Below are 19,707 nucleotides of genomic sequence, written 5' to 3'. Positions count from 1 at the left end.
TTTAAAACTTAAGTCTAAGGCCTTATTTCTCAGCCTCATGCGTTTCATTTTGATACTTTCGTGGTATTAACAGAATACTTATCTTATTAAAAAATAGTTCATACCCAATAGTTTAAAAATCATGTCACAATAGTTTAGTTTCTATGAGCATATTTTTTTTTCGATGTAGGTATATCTCATCACCACTTTAATTAAATTTTAGACGAGAAAAAGGGAAATAAAAGACAACTGAACAAGCCGTATTGATTTTCTCTAATTTAACGTTTATTTTAACAAAAGATATTGCCCTAATGGCAGTGAAACGAGGCGTGTCCTCTGAAGATAGCAATTCAACGGTCTGCTATTTGGTCAGATAAGCGTTGAATGGTCTAGTGTATTCCGATGCACTCCTTTGGGGCGATATTCAGTTGCTGGCCACAATGCGAGTCCGCAGGTTGTGCCGGATGGCCCTGCGCTCCTGGATGGGATTGGTCCTCATCCTGGGACTGTCCTGCCACTATTTTAGTCCCACGCGTGGGCGCCTGGTCCACTCGCGACTTCTGCAGATCTACAACTGGCTGACAATGGTCGCCAACATTGTACTGTATTTCCCCTACTATTTTTACGCTCTGGTTTATTTTGCGGAGGGCACATTTAGGCGGCAGTCATTCGTGATTATGGTAAGCAAAATTGCAAAATTGCAAAATATGCAGTAGTTGAATTCCCACTTTTAGTTTAGTTTTAGTGTAAAAAGCGTCTTTATGCTGGTAAAAATAACATAGTAAATCCAAATTATCTGTACTCAGTTTAAAAATGGTTGCTTTGATTTTCATCCATTGCGATTTTTATATTTAAAAATTTAATTTAAATTTAAGCCATGTTTAGCCTTAGTAAAATGCATTTTACTTAAATCCACATTAATTTAAATATTTAATATTAACTCATGCAATCAAATATGCATTGTATTATATATTATGAACTTTTTCTTAAGCATTTTACAAAGAAAGAACTATTTAAAAAATTTTACAAATATTTCGTTTAACATTTTTGTTGTAAATTTAAAGGTCTGCCATGGCAACGTAAAACTTCAACTCGTGGCGCTGTCGATCCAAACATTATGGAGACTTCTATGCGAGCGACAGGTGTGCCAGGTGTACAACGAATTGTCAGCGATTACTGAGTTGGAGCTGAAGTGCGAGGAGCACAGTCGCTTCTACCACGTGGTGTTTCTGGCCAAGATGCACAATTTTCTGCACAACTTTAACTTCGGTCTGAGTGTGCTGCTCGTTTCGGGCATGCGAACGTTCGGAATGTCTGACGTTCTGTCCATCGTGTACTTCATCTACAACTGTCTGGCCAGAAACGCCGTCCAGGTCACCTATGTCCTCCTGCTCCTTGAGCTGAGTGAGGCACTGCGTCTGAATGGCCAACAGCAGCCGGAATCCTATGGCCAACTCAAGGAGCAGTTGCGACGGGAAGAGCGTCTGATGGAACTTGTGCGCCGAGTGCATCGATTTTTCGCCTGGATGGTGGCGGTCACTTTGTTCTACGAGCTGTACTTCAACACGGCCACCATTTACCTGGGCTATTCCTTCGTCATTCAGCGCAACGATGCCTTGGGCCTGCACTTGCACGCATTGAAGATCCTGCTGACAGTCCTCTGCTTTGTGGTCAAGCTATCGGACGTCCTGCTCCTCCAGATCGTCTGCGAACACCTGCTCGGGCAGCAAAACCATCTGTGCGCCACTCCAAAGGTCCAAGCCAAGGCAGCTCAGAGACAGGTGAATAATAAACAACTAAAACCCATTTTAAGCAACTAAAAAATAAACAGTTCTTTGGCATTAAAAGAATTTAAGAGGGAAAAAATAGGAGTGGGGGTAACTAAGAATTATTCTTTGTACCCTATAAGAACCCCAATTAAATATCCTTATGAATAATATTCCGGTCAAAGTAGATAGGTTTCGAGAGAAATTAAAATTGCAATTTTTTTAGGTAAACAAATGTTAAATCAGACATATTAATCTGTATGGGACTTTTACTCGGGAGCACCGAAATATCTATAAACAGTAATATTAGTTCCTGTTTTATATTCAATCTTTAGGATACAAATAACAGTTTAAAAATTTTATGAACAATTCCTAACTAGTATTTTGGTTATTATTTAGCTAATAATATATTGTTTTGTTCTAGTGGGAAATGTCTGTTTTCAGACGAGCCATTAGACGAGCTTCGCCGGAGAACAAAGTGCTGGGTATGTTTAGCATGGATATGCGGTGTGCCTTCGCCCTGATTAGCTGCAGTTTGTCCTATGGCATCATCATCATTCAAATTGGATACGTTCGTGGTTGAAGTTGTCTCCAATTTTCCCGCCCTTCAAAAAGGAAAAGAAAAAAAAACCGGCGAAGTAATCATGCACTCAATCGGCACTTCGCTTCAATTATGTTAATTACTTGGATAATCTGTGGCGAAACGAAAACAAGACACGGAGTTTATGAACCCATAGTAGTGATGGCCACAGAAGTTTATTATTTTTTTTACAAAATAAAATGTTATATTCAATACAATTAAAACATTGTTTTATTGACGAGAGTTGGGAATGAGTTTATAGCAAACAAAAAATTGTTTCAAATATTTTTGTAGGGTATTTTCTTATATTTAAAAATTAAATATCCATACAATATTGTAAAAATAAAGTGCTATTTTGGCCATTATTAGTTTGAATAAATGTTATTAATGTTTCCCAATCTAGAAATTTATTATAAAAGGTTATTAAGAGATTCTATTCGATTGTACAGTGTATTGTTTTTTAAATTTTTTAACTGCTATCATTTTCAAAAATTATTTTCAATTTGGCAAAAGTTTGATAGGTCCCTTAACTTTGTTCGGCTTAGTGGTCGGATTTTTTAAAGAAGAGTTTTGATATGTGAGAAAAGATGTCAGTATTTTCCACGGTATGCAGTGAGAAATTGTGACACGAATTAACCGACAGAATCCCCTTCGTGTCGGGGTCTTTTGTGAGAAAGGGTTTGGGATCAACAACTAAGGATTTAATGTCCAAATCCGTTGATTTGGCTGGATCAGTGGTCTTAACTTCCCTGGGCTCCCTTATATTTCTGGTGATATTATCCAGTTTTGATTCATCTTTCGGCACCACCTTCAGTTGATACTTTGCCGCTTTTAGTCCGTCCAGACGTCTCTGCTCCTCTTTGATGAGATTGGCGGCCACTTCCAGGGAGTTTCTTTTGCCGGGCTCCGATACTTGCAATTGCCTGCGGCTCTGGATCCTGGCCCAGCGAATGCGCATGTGGTAGGCATGGGAGGTGTGTAGGACATCACTCATGCGATCCACGATGGAGGAATCTATACCATTAGTTTCCAGCTTGGTCTGCATCCTGGAGATCTTTAAGTTCTTCACCCTGGCCACCTCACCACTGTTGGAATGAGCAAGGCAAATGGCTTTATTCAGCAGTTTCACCGCCGCCTTGGCCTCTGTTTTCTGTCGTTTCAGTTTGATCTTGGGTTCGGGCCTTTCAGACTTATCAGCTGGTGGCTCCTCCTGTTTTTCAAAGAGCTCCTCGACTCGTTTGTTCAACAGCCTGGCCTGCGATTCGCGCACCATCCTTTCTATGTTCCTGGTCCTCATCGAATCGATCATCCTGCGATCCCTGAGCGGATGTCCCACCGGACTGCGCCTCCGTTCTCTGATCTCAAGGATCTTCAGCGGCATGGTAGAGCTCGGCCTGGGATGGTCAACTGTGTCCTGGAACCGCAGGCTCCTCGCCAGCTGCTCCCCTCTTCTCTGCGCACTGTGCCTCTGCAGGGTGGCCGATATTTCGGAGGGCAGGCGTTGGTTTGGCTTCCTCACCTTTTTGTCCTGGCCTCGGACCAAGGGGTGAATCCTTACCATATTAGCTGTCAAAAAAAGTTATAGTTATTTATGGTACATTTTATTATTAAATCGACTTTTGATTTGTTTGAAATTTCCGTAAACAAAAGTCTATGACCTTTCAATCTTTAATGCTAAATCTTAAAGAAATCCAATCTGGATGTGTTAAGCCTCTAGAAGCTTGTGGTCAATTTCCTAAAAGTATGCCACTTTATACCTTTAAAAGCTTGTGGTTTGGATCCTCTTGTTTTGTAATGTTGGTTCAATTGCCCGAAATGAGTTTTAGAAAAGTAAAAAGTAGCCGAAATATACCCACCATTTGGGGAAGTGTTGACCCTAAAGCGAGAGTCCTTGGTCCTTTCCATATTGCGGAGTTTATTCCCAGTGTGAATGGTGCCACCGGTGGAAGTGCCCGAGTTATTACTGATCTGCCGCATCAGGCGCCTCAAAGGTCCCTGATTGCAGATCCGTGGCTTGCCAGCGTCGTCTGGATACAATGTAGAATGCTATTAGTAATCCATTTTAGAATCCACCTAATAAACCCTACGCATTAGACGGCATTGTGTGGGGCCGCATGAATTCAGGATTTTCCTTATCCAATCCAACCTGATGGTGTACGCCATTGCTGAAGTCAGCTGTCTTCGACTCCAAAGAAAAAAGAGGAACGGAAGAGCAATTTTGAGACCGAATTTCACATGGGTGCTTATTTACTTTAGTCCATTACTTAATTGGGAAACCAAACGAAATGACATCGTGTCAAAGGCCTGCCCAGATGAATTTGGCAGGGAATTCGTAGTTGCTTTCTAATTTAAAATAGGCATAAAGATATGAAAAAAAATTGATTTAAAGGCCCTTCTTTTTTAAGTTGCAACGACAAAAGAAATAAAGAACTACTTTTAAACACATATTATTCGAAATAGCAAAAACATAATAATTATAAGATACAAAATTTAGGTTTTTAAAAACTGTTTTAGATTTAAGGGAACTCCTGAAACATAAATAATGAAAATCCAAGGCATATGATTACGTATTTTTATTACGGTTTATTTCGAGTGTGTTTTTGGGGTGTGGGCGAGTGTTTCATCCGCTGATGAACAAATTACATTTGACATAATACATAATGAAAACGCACTTGAGGCCAAATGGGGTCTCTAATTATATTCTCGCACATGAACATGAGTATTGTACATATGTTGGGTGTACTTGTGACTTTTTGCCCATATATATCAACCCAATTCCTAAACACATTACTTTCCTTCGTTTGTTTTTCACTATCATTTATAGCATATATAGCTAATGCCGATCCATACGCGAACTTCAACAAAATTGAATTTGATTTATTTTCTTTTCTCATCGCTAAGGCTAAAAGTTGTCTTCTTTTTGTTTTGTTTCTTTTTTCATGGGTGTATGACTAGCGAAAAACCCTTGCAATTTGATGAGGGTGGCAGTGGGTCAGGATGTAAAATGTGATGTAAACGGGATGTAAATGTAAATGTGAGCGGAAACCATACAAAAGCTGCCCGTACATGTGTCTATGTGTGTGTATATTTTCGTCGATTTTCGATATTCGCTTCGATTCGATTCGACAACAACAACAACAAAAAGAAAAGGCACAATTTTGATGAAACGCTTTCCCATGCTTTGTATGCGCGCGCGTATGTGTAAGTGGATAGGATATACATATATGTATGGAATTTTTTTGATTTTTTTTTTTTTTGACAAAGAAAGTCCTCTTTTTTAGCCGCTCCTTGATCTAATTGTAGTATATTTTGTTTATCTAGTTGATAATTGCTTGATAGTTAGTTCTCGAGGGTTTCATGTTTGTTAGTAAAATCTAAGGCTAGTTGGAAAAGTGATTTGGATTTAGTTTTGGTTTTTGGGGGCGTCTCTCGAAAGAATCGCTTGGAAAACACGCCTTCCACTTGATTTAAATATTTATGTTTGAGCGAAAAGAATCACTTGCTACGATTAGTCACCCAAAAAGAAGTGGGGCGCACCCTGTTAAGCGGTTATCTATAGTTAACTCCTCTGCTCATCGTTTAATGTTAATGCAATGCTTTTCGTATGCTAGTTGGATGTATCAAATTGATTAAGAAGTTTGTTTTTTATTTTGTTTTATTACACTTAGGGTTCCTCCGCTTTTTTCTTTGTTTTGTTTTGTTTCGTTTAGAGTTGAAATTATTCGCATAGTTTTTTTATTTTGTTTTTAAATTGTTTGTCCTTTTTGTTTTAGGTTGTTTATTAAATATAACAATGCTCTCGGCGCATACATTGTGAAAATTATAATGAATTTGTTTTTTCTGTATTCGTATAATAGTTATATGTATATATTTTTGAAATAATATCCATAGCTACTGCTGCTGCTGTGGCGTCGTCGACGTTTTTGCAATGTACAAAAAAGATAAATAAAAAAAATGTTTTAAGTAGGAGTAAGAGAGGGAGCAAGAGAGATGGACAGAGTAAAAAAAAAAATAATAATATTTCTATGCATATACGCATGAATAATAATGTTAACACTCAACTTGAATTTTGCTAAATTTTCTCGAACAAATTTCGCGTGTATTTTTCTTTCTGTGCGTTGGCTATAAATCGTAGATTGGTTTATATAAATTAATCAGCAAATGTATAGTTATCTAATTTGAGTTGATCTCATCTCCAGCTCTGCTTCTTCTTCTTCTTCACTTCCGCTTCCTTATTTATTTGCTTTTGCAATTCGATTTGTCTTGTGTGTGGGTTTGTGTTGTATTGTGTGTATAAAATTAGACCGCAACGGTAATCCATGTACGCTTGTATGGGTTCGTTTGTTTGTTTGTGTGTGTGTGTATTATCTACATACTATATTTGTTTCATAGATTGTTAAATATACAATATTTTACTCATTATATAGATTTTAATCAACGCGACAACAAATTCCATTTCTCCTTTTCACCTCCTTTTTTTTTCTTTCCACTCGGTTGCTGCCGTAGTTTACATTATGCGGGTGTTTCGTGTATATTTATATAATAAAATGACTTTGTTTCGACGATTTCTTGCGGACTATAGGCTAAATGGTACAGATTTATAGTAAGTAGATGTGTGAATGAATGTCTGTGGTTTAATATGCAACTTTTCCGCTAATTTCTAGTTTTTATCATACGCATGTTTACTGATTCTTTCGGTTTTTTATATAGTTCTTCTTGGTTTTACTTTTGTGTTGCCTTTAGGCAAAGGCGAGTGGGAAAAATTACATACATCTAACAACAAATGCACCAACGTTTTTCATTATCTCCATCGTTATTAGCTTCGATATTCATCAATATATTTATCATTATCATTAGATCGTAATCGTAAATCGTTATCGCCATTCTCTGACTATCCTCTAGATCTGCAACCGTAACCGTAACCGCCTTCGCATCTGCGTCCCGTCATCGTCGTCATTATTCGTAGTCAGCTACTAAACATTGTCGTACTTAAAGTTAACCACCATGCAATGCGCTTGTGCATCAACATCACCATTACCCCAGAACATCGGTGTGCTTGGGTGGGTGCTTGTGCCTTGCATGTTTACATATTTATATAGATCAATATATATCAAAAAACACATTATCGTCAACATAACTAACTCGCTATAACTCTTGGCTCTCGTATATAAACTTCAACATAAACAAACAACACTCTAGCGCTTAACGAACTCCTTAAAGCCATCCTCTTTCCGCTCGTCTCTATGCTTTTATAATCGGATCTTAGTCTATATAAGTGGTGTGTATATATATATATATATTATAATTCGCTTTTTTTGTTTATATCCAACTTTGTTCTAACTAAAACTATACACCTTTGTCCGCTTCAGTTTGAACACCCATAACTCTCATCTCATATCCCTACGATGCCAAATGCTTTGCTCTGATGTTCGTCCATCTCCATTCTCTTCTAGCTGCTGGATGTACGTTCATCTGATCGTACATCGATGAGTGCATCCAAAAAAAAATTGCTTTGGACAATTTGCTACATTAAGTTGGCTGCTGCGGCTGCGTCATTATAGAGTTTACTGTCAGTATAGTCAAGTTGTTAGTCTGTTTCCGTTTCCGTTTTCTGTCATTGTCGTTGTCAATGTTGTTATAGTTGTGGCTGCTGTTGTTGTTGCTGTTGTTATTGCTGTGGCTGCTGCTGTTGTTGTAGTTGTTGCTGTTGTTGTTGTAGTAGTAGTGGTTGTTGTTGTTACTGTGATGCATCATCAGTGCGGCGTCTTCTGTTGCGGCTGCTGATTTGTTGCTGCTGCTGTTGCTCCTATTGTTGTTCTCGAGACCGGTCGGCATCGAACTCGAGGCGGCAGTGTCCATGTTGTTGTGGCTGTTGGTCATAGAGATTCCTTGGAAGGTACCCAAATGGTTGGTCCCGACTGGGACCAAATCATCGATTTCACTTTGCTGTAGATCTCCTCGATGGTGTCGCCCTGAACCACGCCTGTAAGGGTTGACAAACAAAAGGGTTAAATAAAATTCAAATAGTTAAAAAATTTTAATAAAATAATCAAAATTCTATTAAAGCTTTATCTAATATTTTCTTGACGCACCCGTAAAGTATTCTCCGAATTCCTGCTCCATTTTAATCGCCCGCTCATAAGTCTTCTTGGCCTGCTCTTCCGTCATACGGCGATTCATCTCCCTGTGGCACAAACAAACAAACAATAAATATTAGCAGAAATTTTTAACCTCTTGGCTTTTGAAGAACCTACATCACAGAGTCCACCGACTTGGGCTTGATGAAAACTGCGACGGGATAAAGCTGGGCCACTTGAAGGCGCTTAATGGCATTGCCGGATACGTCCAGGATGCAGTGCTTGCCCTTCTCCGCCACTTCGCGTACACTGGCCACCGAGGTGCCGTACAGATTGTCGTTGTACTGGCCCGCCTCGATAAACAAATGGTTCTGAATATCCCGTTCCATTTGTTCGCGAGAGGACACAAAGTGATAGTCCCTACCATCCACCTCGTACTCCCGTTTGGGTCGGGTGGTGTCTAAGTAAAATAAACATATACAAATCAGCTCACACCTCATTTTCTTAAATAATTCAAATAGGTAGAAGGTTACAGGTAAGCTGAAACAACGGTTTTTCGTTTTTTGCGAAAAACCAAACACTTCGGCCCACCCGAGGGCGCCACAAAATCATAATTTGTTATAACACATTCTGGTTGTGTCGAAATGCATTGTAGTTTTGAGTCCTATTTTATGAACTACTTACGTGGCACACATGAGCCGAACTTGTCGGGATACTCCGATATTAAGTCGTCGTTGATGCGATCCTTCAGCGGGCCCAAAATAATCACCGGACGCGTGTAGTTTATGGACAAGCGCTGCACGGCCTCGTAAGACAACACGTTCTCCTCGGAAGCTGCAAAGTAGGTTAAGCAATCGGATTAGGGCCTTGACGTGCAGGTGCTCTACATCATCGCAAAGTGTTCTAAATGAGTGGGATTCGGAAGGGGAATGGGAGGTGGGGATTCTTCAGAGCAATTATCTTGGGTTCTCGGGGGCTCTACAAAGCAAAGTTCTGTCTTGGTCTATGTTGTAACAGGGACAAAAATATTACAAGAGATTCATACAGATCGAGGCAAATCACTTAGAGTTAGAGATGTAAATAATTAGGTTAATTTGTTAGCTAGAGGCAATTACATTCTACGGTTTAAGGGAAATAGTGGGAGAATTTATATCTCTATGTTAGGTTCGTTATGGCTCTCACACACAACAATTTACAATTGTTTAATTTTTTTAAAATTTAATTTGCAAAATAAAAATTAAAGAAACCGGTACATACTTGCCAAGTTATCTTTTAATGAGCAATTATTCATTGAATTTGGCGGAAACTAATAAATCGAGCAAAGGAATCATTCTACGGCAATAATGTTCAATGCTTATTGGGGACCTAAGTAGAAGGAGTCACTTAAAACTTAAAGTTTAAAATAAAATGATATGAAACTTAAAATTGAAACCGAAAAGCAAATGTAAATGCAAAATGTGGCATGGTAATCAAAGCTACTACACTTATGTACGAATTGGGCCATATAGATAGAGGATATAGATATGATAGATATGTAGACATAGAGCAGGCGATCTACGAGCAAACAGTAAACAGACAGTGGGCACACTTGGTAAAGTCTTACATGGATACATATTACATACATGACATCATGATGTTACATACATGGCACACAAAAACTTGGACAACATGAAAACAAAATCTGTGTTTTGAGTGTTATGATTGACTGTCAATTATGTTTAGATAATTAGAACTAGCTTAGATTATTGTCTTGGCTTTGGATGAACCCAGTTATTGGATTTTTTTTTTTTTTGCTGTTGTGGTTGAGGGAACACAGTCGAAATTCCTCATTACCAGGGTCAGGAGGGATATGGGATTTACTCACTTGACGCCTTGTAGAACTCACGGATCATTTTTTTTTGGGACTCATTTACAGACACACGTACGTTGAGAGCTACGGGTTGGATTAACAACTGATCGATTAAGGCAAATAAAACTCCCTCGGTTTGTACAATTCCTTTATTTCAGTTTTTGTTTTGGTTTGATTTTGGCTGGGGTTTTATCTTAACCCGCAATTATTTCACAAATATCTCAGAACCCTAAGACGAAAGGTTTTTGGGGGACTTAATCTGACATTTCTCCCTTAAACAGAAACAATTTTTGCGGTGATTCGGGTGGAGGGTACATGCAAAATACACGACACGAGACGAGCAATACATAAATACAACAACAAACCAACTGAATTGGAATCGGTCCAGTACTCAATATATGATCTAGATAGACGTGTGTCAACCAGGTGAGTGTGTTTTTAGTTAGCTAAGAAAAGGACAGGGACATACAACTAACCGGGCAAAAGGGATAAAAGTACTCTAAGCACTCAACTCATTTGGGAAGCGTTCAGATCTTTTGATCCATGGGTCAACGTCTGTTGCTGCTCGGGTGATACTACGCAGTGTGGCAACCAAAAAAAAATAAGAGGCAAACAATACAGGTTGTGAGTGTGACAGTTGTGTGTTTCTGGTGGGTTCACAAAATTTTCTATCATCATTCGATTCTACGCAACTATCAACATTTCACAACAGTTCAAAAACTTATAAGCAAACAATAAGGCTTAGGAAAACTAAAAAAAATGTTTAAAGTTCAAGTTTTGTGTCCAAGGAAGTTTTCTAGATGGATTTGCAATTGCAGTTTGATCTTGAAGACAGTTTGTATGCAGCATATGCATGGTCTTAAATAATATAGTAATAATTTTAACGAAATGTCTCTGCTAGTATAAAAATAATCATTCTACTTGCAAAAAGAGAGTTTAAGGCTTAACATAGTAAATATTCCAATATAGAAAATAAAATTAATGAAAGAAAGAAATGGAAAGAAATGGAATAACAAGAATCTACTAAAAGCCTTTTAGAAACTTATCTAAAAAATGTATTCTCTAAAGACAAATCGCGATAGAGATAATTGTATAGCAGAGAAAGAGGCTGAGAGATAGATGAAGTGAGACAGCATGAGTGAGAGACAAAGCAAGAGATAGGCGGAAATTAAAGAAAGAACAAAAATTATAACCAAGAGGAATTGATCTTGCAAAATTTTGTTTCTTTGTATTCATAACTAAATATTTAACTTTCATTCTTTCGGTTTTTCTTTTTTTTTTGTTTTTTTGAGTAGAAGAAAACATAAGCTTTGTTATAATTTTCACTAGTATTACAAAAAGAGAAGAGACTTTTGCTGTATTTTTTTTGCTGTTGGTTCTTGTGGTTGTTTTATATATTTTTGTGATTGTTGGTTGTTCAGATGCTCGACTTACGATAGTCAGCATCATTATTCTCCAAGTAGATCAGAGTTATCTGCTCCATATCGGGTAACTCCACCCTGTAGATAATCTCGCCTGAGCAGTGATTAGTTGATAGCGATGATAGCGCAGATTTAGAAGAATTTAGTAGTTGGTTGTTGTCGCAGTTCGTGTACGCATGGTTATAACAAATATATATGTATACATATAGAGATATTTATCGGTTGTTTGTTGGTTGGATTTTTTCGGTTTGTTTGGTTGGTTGGTTGGTTGGTTGTTGAGAAGTTAAATATTTATATATAGAGCGATTTATTGATATGTGTAGAATGGGATTGTGTGTATTTAGAACAAGAGAAAGTTTTGTGATTTAAACAGAGGTTTACAAAGAACAAATAATTAGGGATGTGTGTTTCGTTGTGGTTCCATCATAGATTTATATATTATATATATTTGAGAAAGGAAGAGAGATGGAGTGAAGTTGCGTTTGCGTTACGCATAATTATAAATCGGTAGTAGATATAGTAGCAGACATAGTAGTAGAATAGTAGTAGATTCGAACGGCAGTAGTTGTTGTTGTCGTTGTTGTTGAAGTAGTTGTTGTTGTTGGTTGGTAGTAGTTGAGTAGTAGGCAAACAACACAAGAATTCAAAGTAGTTCACAGACACAGGGGTTAAATGTAATAGAAGAACAAAAATACCAAAGGATTAACAACAAATCGAAATCGAAATCACCTTTTACTCATGTCTTGTACTGTCTGTCTATGGCTGATTGAAAACTTAAAAATGGCACTTGAAAGGGAGAATGGGGGAGTTTATTTGAGTTGAGTTTCTTCCTGTGTACGTATATGGATTTTTCGTGTGCATCCCGAGCTGAGAAATGTCCAAGAAAATCTTTAATTCGGTTGGCTGTGGTGTATCTGTATGATCTGTTCTGTATTTACACCAAGTACGCCATTCCAGTTACATCTATATGTACATTATATATCGCATCGAGTGTGGCAACATTGAAATACGACGTGATACAAGCGGATAAAAAAAGAACAGTGAGCTGAGATCGAAATGGTATATCATTTTAGTTCTGTCTGCAGTGTCCGTATGTACTCAATGTAATGTAAGCAACAGGTGGACCAAACATTTAAATTAAAAGGAGAACACAAAAACCTAAAGTACAGAGATCTTGTCCTTGAAAGATCATAGCTGGATGTTAAGGAGATTCGATGTACGGATTTCCTGTATAGCCTTACGTTAAGGTGGTAGAATCTATTCATATATTCTATGAAGATCTGATGTACATCCGATTTTACATTTTTTTTTCTCATTCCCTTTATACATTTAGTGTACATTTAATGGACATTTACATGCATATGATAGAGTTCTTTCGAAAGGAACATTTGGACGAACCAAATATTTCCGCAAAAGTTTTGCGGAGCGGTTAGGTACATAGAAATTATAGTGGGCTATATATGTATATTTGGAAAATCTAGACATGTATTTATAGCGGTAGAGAGTGATGTACGAGTAGAGATCGGCAGATACATGTGATGTACAGATGTATAGATGAAAATAAAAAGCACTAAGAACCGAAAAGTCTAACGGAACCAACGAAAAATCAAATTACAATTGATCACGTGTGATGTTTGATGTATGCATGTATGTAAATAGGCATGTTATGTATGTATATATGCAGGTAACTGGTAAGTCGCATGTGTTTCTGCTGAGACTGTGTTAGTTCTTACAGCAGATGCATTTCTATGTATGTAAATCGAAAGTTAGCACTTGGTTAAATGTTATGTTAAGTCTTTTTTATGTTCAGTGAATATACTCAGATATATAGTTAGATATTTATGTATAAGTTGATATCGTTATGTATTTGTTGGTAAATTTTTCTGATAGAGTACATACCTCCTTCAGCGTTGGCATCGTCTTGTGTGTAGCAAAGCATAAAGGCTAGAAAAACGAAACGAAACGAGAAACCGAAAGGGAAGAGAAAAGAGAGAAACAGAAGAGAAGAAATCGAAAGAGAAATGTTTTGGTCAGTTTAAAACAGAATGGCAGTGGAAATCGATTCATTTGGGTAGACACAACATTAATTATTATTATTTTGTTAAAAATGTGATATTGAATGGTTCTTTTTTCACCAAGCTACCATTAATGTATGTAACGTAACGTAAAATACTCGAATTTTGTGTCCAATTAAAAAAGCTTTAGGAAATTTTGATCATTTATTAGGAAAAAGTGAACTTCTGTGTTTTGGTTTTTCAACTGGTAACTGATATATAACTTTGATGTACATAAGAACCACTCAAGATATGGGCAAGTTAAAGAAACCATCTGAAGGTTCCTTCTATTTCTGTATGTAATAATAGTTAGAACAAAATGGCAAGTAGTCAAAGGTTGTTGGAGGTTTTCAATAAACTGTTTAAAGTCTTAGCGATGTAGATATTTAATGAAAGCAGCTGGACACAAAGTTTTTAGTTTTGATTTTCGAAAGAGAGAAGAGCGATAAGAAGATAAATGTACTGTTATTAGAGAGTAGCGGGGAGAAAAGCTTTTAAAATGAACGAAATCAAGTTGGTTTCATATCGATGGGGCTGGTGATGATGTATCATATGATGTACATTGATGTAGAACGTGCAACTCTGCCGCTGAAGAACGCTCTTCTGATACATATACTTTTTTGTTTAGCTTAATCCAAGACTATATACACGATGATGGCCATGAGCTATATAGTACTCCCCGCGAGGACTAACGGTTAGTAAGATCGTGTGGCTATAGCTTACTGTCTAAAATGTGTTTGCGTGTGTTCGTTTACAGGTGTATTGTGTGATTGTTAACCAAGACTAGACCATCTGAGAAGCCCTGACACCTTGATACATTTACAAGCGGATAGATCTTGATATATATACCGCCGATTTCGGCTTCGTACGGAAACATTTCCACCTGATATCGTCGGCACTTACGTTGCGGTTCATTCGCTTGGTTGTTGTTGACATTATTGATGTCAATTTCGCTGGTGCTGCTCACAACTCCATTGGCTAAACATATAGTTCGGGATCGGGGCACACACAAGATAATACGACATCCAACATCCAAGCACATCGAATGGGACAGGAAATGTGTGAGCATGTGTGATGTATCAGTGTGGTTGATTCGTCGTTTCATCGATGGATTCATTCGGTCCATCCAAAAGTTGGTTAATGTGGATAGTATGAGTGTTTGGACATCACGGGTTTCGGTGGGGATAAACATATGGAAAAAAAAACAGATATGTAAATCATATAAAATGCATAACAAAACGAAAACAAAAATGTTGGAACGGTGAATAATCCAAAAACATCAAACGAAACATTAATCAAATTTAATTTTAAGAATTGAAAAAAAATTAACTCAGGGCAGGACAAATAATTTGAAAAATTTAAGATGAAAAACTTTAAGCTGCTGATGACTATTCTTAACAAGTGTATGCCGTATTTAAAATATATTTTAATCCTTTCATGCCCACAATTAATTTAAAAAAAAAATAGTAAAAAAGTTCTTGGACTTTTATGATACACATACAACTAGGGTATTTTAACATAACTTATGACGGCATGAAAGGCTTAACTAAGAACAATCACCATTGGCTAAACAAAAAGTGGACAAGAACGACGAGAGTGAGGTTTTGTGCAAATTTGGTGCTCTTCGCGTAAGATGTCTTAATATTTATATCTTCTTATCGTAATCGAAACAGGCACACTCTCAATTCAATCGAACACCCGCCCAAAAGCACACAAGCACATCCAGTCAGAGATTCAGTAGAGAAAAAGCGACAGAGTGAAAATTATTGAGCCTTAAGTACTAAATAACTAAACCAAAAACGCCTTGAGCTTGAGTCGCTTGATGTTCTCCCATTATTGGCCATCTCCGGGAAATAAGCGAACGATCGAAACTGTGACAGAGACGGACTGCTGGCTTCCCTTGGACTTGGTCTACTTACGCTCTTGGTCGCTGCCATCTTCATTCTTCTCATCGCGACTCTTCATAAACGGAAATTTGCGCGAGAATGTGAAATTCTTTTTCTTTCGGTCCAATGTCGATTGCTAGAAGAAAAAAATATAAATAATTATAAATGAATTTTGGCGAAGAGTTGTCTAAGATAAATTTAAACAACAAAGAAGTCTAATATAAAGAAAAACATTACTTTATTTCAGAAAAACATTAAGTAATTTAACCCAACATTTGCAGTTATATAAAAAACTAATATAGTATAACGATATGGCGAAATATAACAGACATATAGAAAATAATAGAGATTGATTTGGATAACTGTAGGCTTTCTGAGCTATACAATTTAGCTAAGCTTTAAAATATTTTCAATATTACAAACAAATTTAAAATTTGCCGATTTAAAGTGGCATTTTAGTTATATTTCTTAAGCTCGTCTCACCTTATCCAGATTATTATTGGCTGCCGCATGTCCCTGGAACTTGACACTGCGGTCCCGAGCTCGCATCTTGCGCTCCCAGCGCCTCTTCGATGGCACAATGCCGATCTGCTCGTCCTCATTGTCGCCCAGAACTCGTCGCGCCTGCCACCATTCGTCGTCGGAGGCGTTGGTCACGTGCAGAATATCGCCGTGCTTGAAGGGCAATCCTCGCGAGGGCAATCCATCGTCCCGATTGGGATCGTAGTCGAACAGGGCCCGTACGTACAGTGACCGCTTCTGCGTGGTCCTTAGCAGGGTTCCCGATCCTCCAGCACCGAGGGCAGCCTGTTGCTTCAACTCCTGGATGCGCGCCTCGAAGCGGTTGTACTCCTCCGGGCGATACTGCGCCAACAGGGTAACCACTCCGCCTGAAGTCTGAAATAATAATAATAATTGATTAAAAGTAAGAATTAAAGATCAATCAACAATCACATGCACTATTAACATTGTATAACTATCTAAAAAAAAAGTCCTATAAATTTCAATTCAATTCTTTCCTTTTTTTTGAGTTTAGCAAGAAAATAAACTTCTTCGATTCTTGTTTAAATTTATTTTAGTCAATTTTTATTAATTAATATTTAAAAGTTCTGCTAAATATGTATTCATTCATAGGTCAATCAAAAGCAATACAAAAATGTATTTAATAACGTACTTTATAGATACTATATTGATCGTTTAAAACCAGTTTAGTAGTTTTCCTATTTTATGCGCGGCATTCTTCCTATATTTTTAATTATTTGGGTATTTATTCCTTGTTGGGTACTGACCTTGAGCGCCTGGGCCGCCTCCTCGTGGGTGGCGTGCGTGAGGTTGACATTGTTCACGCTGAGCAGCTGGTCGCCGCGCTTCAGCTCGGAGCCCAGATCTGCCGGACCGCCGGCCAGGATGAAGGACACATAGATGCCCTGCCCATCCTCGCCGCCAACGATGTTGAAGCCCAGACCCTGGGGTCCCTTCTGGATGGTGATGGTGCGCGGTTCTCTGCGGAGACAAGGCTCTATACTGATAATACTCAATCATAGGGATAAGTGATAGAGGAACTCACCTGGTTATATCCTCGGTGCTGACGGCACGCGGAGTTCCTGGCGGAACGGCGGCCAGGACATTTGTGGAGGCGTATCGCGAGCCGGGCTCTAGTTTGTTATCAGAAATTTGTGATTTTTGTTCAGGTTTATCGGTCGTTTTTCGGTGCACATTGAATGAGAATAATTATTGAGACATGACAAAGATAGACAGATAGACAAAGAGGGAGATAGAGATAGAGACAAAGACAGAGACAGAGAGAGAGATATATATAGAGCGGTTAATAATGCTTTGAGAAATATAATGCTTTCTTGCAGATTCAGCGCGTCCAGAAGACTCCAGACAGAGACAGACAAAACGCAAAAGGGACAGAGACAGCAGGCACCGCCGAGAAAGAGAAACAAACTGGTTAAAGAAAAAGAGACAGCGACAAAAACTGAGGCCAACGGAAACGGAAACGGAAGACAACTGAACGGAAACTGAAGATTGCATTTGATTTCCCCCCACAACACAAACACACACTATACACAGGCATACACGACTCCAGGCACACACCAATAACGCTTATTAACACCTTAATATACAGCACAACAAATCAACAGAGATCAGGGGATCAAATATTATGTTCTGATCCAGAGCACAACTCTAGAGGGCGGGATGTTCAAATCAACAGCATGGCGGTGAGGAGACTACGGGTAAAGGCGGGAGCAGCTTCCAGCGTGTGAAAATGAAAGTGATCTCTTCTCGAGCCTCAAATTACTTGGCACAGCAGCAATAGCAATAAGGAGGACATATATATTGCCACAAAAGGGAAGGAGTTGGTGAAAGGAAATATCTACGGAAGGATTAAAGGATACAATTAGGTCTCGTCATTGAACCTGAGTCAAGTGCCTTTACTCAAGGAGATGACATAAACGCACTCGAGCAGGTCAAAAACATAGACACAAAATGGTTAAAATTTTAACAAATCTTAATACAGAAATTAATTGAAAAAATAAATACAGTTTAAATTAACGAAATATGGTTTCAATTTTCAGTGATTGTATTGTTAAAATATTCCAGAATTTGTATTCAAGAGAGCTTGACTCAGAGCAGTATGAAAGTCAAAGATATAAAAATGCAAAATGAAATGGTTAGTTAAACATATTAGGTATTGACAAAAGTAAGAGGCACAACGATAAGAATATGCATGATGGAAAATGAAAAAAAAATATACATAATACAAACAGAGATAAAACAGCGTTTTAAATAAAATAGTATAGACGAAAAGTAAGGAAACAAAGAGCAATAATGGAGCCCAGCACAAGAGCATTTATTCGAGGAGATCGCAGGACCTCCGATAAACACCCTTGACCGGGACAAATTGATGAGCGTATATTAATTATAACAGAAGATCGGTTAAATAATAAACAAAACAAATCAATCGCTTACGGCGCGGCTGGGGTGATTGGGATCGGTTGTTTGTTTGATTGGATTCGACAGGCAAGGCGGGCATGGAAGCATTGTTATAGAAGGTGGCGGGTGGAGTTGCTGCTGCTGCTGCTGTTGGTGCTGCTGCGGCTGCAACTGCAACAGTTGCCGTCGTGCTGCTGCTATTGTTGTTGTTGATGTTATTGCTGTTGTTGATGTTATTGCTATTGATAATGCTAAGCGACGGCGGCAACTTGCTGCTACTGTTGGTGGCTGTGGCCGTGACTGTGGTGACTGTGGTGTTGCTGATTGTGGTGTTGCTTGCAATGACTGATGCAGATGCAGATGCAGATGCGATTGCTGCTGCTGCTGTTGCTTGTGATGTTGGTGGTGAATCGACAACCGTCTGTCCCACACTGTTAAGCGCACCTGTCGACTGCGAATTGACCATCGGCGTCTGATGCTGCTGCTGGTGCACCTGACTTTGGCTCTGGCTGGTGGCCAACTGCGATTGCGACTGCGACAACTGCTGTCCGGATGTCAGGCCTCCTCCTCCTCCTCCTCCGCCGCCGGACGCACTGGTGGTCAGGTGCTGCGTCTTGCCAATGATCAGCGTCACCTTGTCGGTGATCGACTTAAGCGTGGCCACCGCCAGTTCGTGCGTTACGTTCTCCAGGTTCTTTTCGCTCTGTCAGGATATATACAAATATCAAATTAGATGCCATTGGAATCTATAGTCAAAAGTATCCGACTCTGTATTTAATTAATAAAACGTATAAATTCTTATTAATTCAAAGAATACAACGATTTTTTAACAACAGAAATCCCTGTCCAATGATTTTAAAATACAACTTATTAAGTAAAAAATGTTAAAATGCCATTCTGAAATAGCTTATTGTAACCCTGCTTGTTTTCATAAAATTTCACAAACCAAAATGTGATAGAGATCTAATAAAGATCTAATAAAGCCAAGAAGACAGAAAGTGAATAACATTTAACAAAAGAAATCATAAGAAAATCACTCTTGACCTAGCTTATAATAAAACTAATCAATTAGTAAAACTCTAAGCCTTGTTTTTTATGGAAACCAATAAGCAAAAATTGTGGGATCCATGACCTACAGTTATTATACAAAACTTG

General features: G+C 38.3%; 3 protein-coding genes across 39 annotated transcripts in view; 1 reads left to right on the top strand and 2 right to left on the bottom strand.

The window, feature by feature from the left end:
• The first annotated feature begins 231 nt into the window (after positions 1 to 231).
• On the top strand, positions 232 to 2,493 carry LOC128261123 (putative gustatory receptor 10b). The gene is made up of 3 exons (XM_052994607.1): positions 232 to 659; positions 1,044 to 1,760; positions 2,170 to 2,493. Exons 1-3 carry the CDS (start codon positions 420 to 422, stop codon positions 2,326 to 2,328), a joined length of 1,116 nt encoding a protein of 371 aa, XP_052850567.1. The 5' UTR covers positions 232 to 419; the 3' UTR covers positions 2,329 to 2,493.
• A 194-nt stretch (positions 2,494 to 2,687) lies between these two features.
• Positions 2,688 to 4,656, bottom strand: LOC128261112 (uncharacterized). The gene is made up of 3 exons (XM_052994592.1): positions 4,413 to 4,656; positions 4,182 to 4,352; positions 2,688 to 3,891 (listed from the first exon to the last, which is right to left on the bottom strand). Exons 1-3 carry the CDS (start codon positions 4,486 to 4,488, stop codon positions 2,867 to 2,869), a joined length of 1,272 nt encoding a protein of 423 aa, XP_052850552.1. The 5' UTR covers positions 4,489 to 4,656; the 3' UTR covers positions 2,688 to 2,866.
• A 227-nt stretch (positions 4,657 to 4,883) lies between these two features.
• The window catches only part of LOC128261161 (disks large 1 tumor suppressor protein), a 49,714-nt gene continuing 34,890 nt past the window's right edge, over positions 4,884 to 19,707 (bottom strand). For 13 of the 37 annotated variants that reach the window (XM_052994675.1, XM_052994674.1, XM_052994673.1 and 10 more), the window contains 12 exons: positions 18,589 to 19,255; positions 17,180 to 17,267; positions 16,902 to 17,115; positions 16,096 to 16,509; positions 15,646 to 15,748; positions 14,630 to 14,704; positions 13,572 to 13,616; positions 11,686 to 11,766; positions 9,087 to 9,236; positions 8,580 to 8,862; positions 8,418 to 8,509; positions 4,884 to 8,308 (listed from right to left, as the gene is read on the bottom strand). In XM_052994675.1, coding sequence (XP_052850635.1) covers positions 8,202 to 8,308; positions 8,418 to 8,509; positions 8,580 to 8,862; positions 9,087 to 9,236; positions 11,686 to 11,766; positions 13,572 to 13,616; positions 14,630 to 14,704; positions 15,646 to 15,748; positions 16,096 to 16,509; positions 16,902 to 17,115; positions 17,180 to 17,267; positions 18,589 to 19,255 — 2,319 coding nt within the window. In that variant the 3' untranslated portion in view covers positions 4,884 to 8,201. The other 24 variants (XM_052994666.1, XM_052994688.1, XM_052994690.1 and 21 more) reach the window with 16 other exon arrangements.

Source organism: Drosophila gunungcola, assembly GCF_025200985.1.
Source record: "Drosophila gunungcola strain Sukarami chromosome X unlocalized genomic scaffold, Dgunungcola_SK_2 000056F, whole genome shotgun sequence".
Classification (NCBI taxonomy): Eukaryota; Metazoa; Arthropoda; class Insecta; order Diptera; family Drosophilidae; genus Drosophila; species Drosophila gunungcola.
The sequence above is the reverse complement of the archived record's forward strand: the minus strand, read 5'-3'. Positions and strand labels throughout refer to the sequence as shown.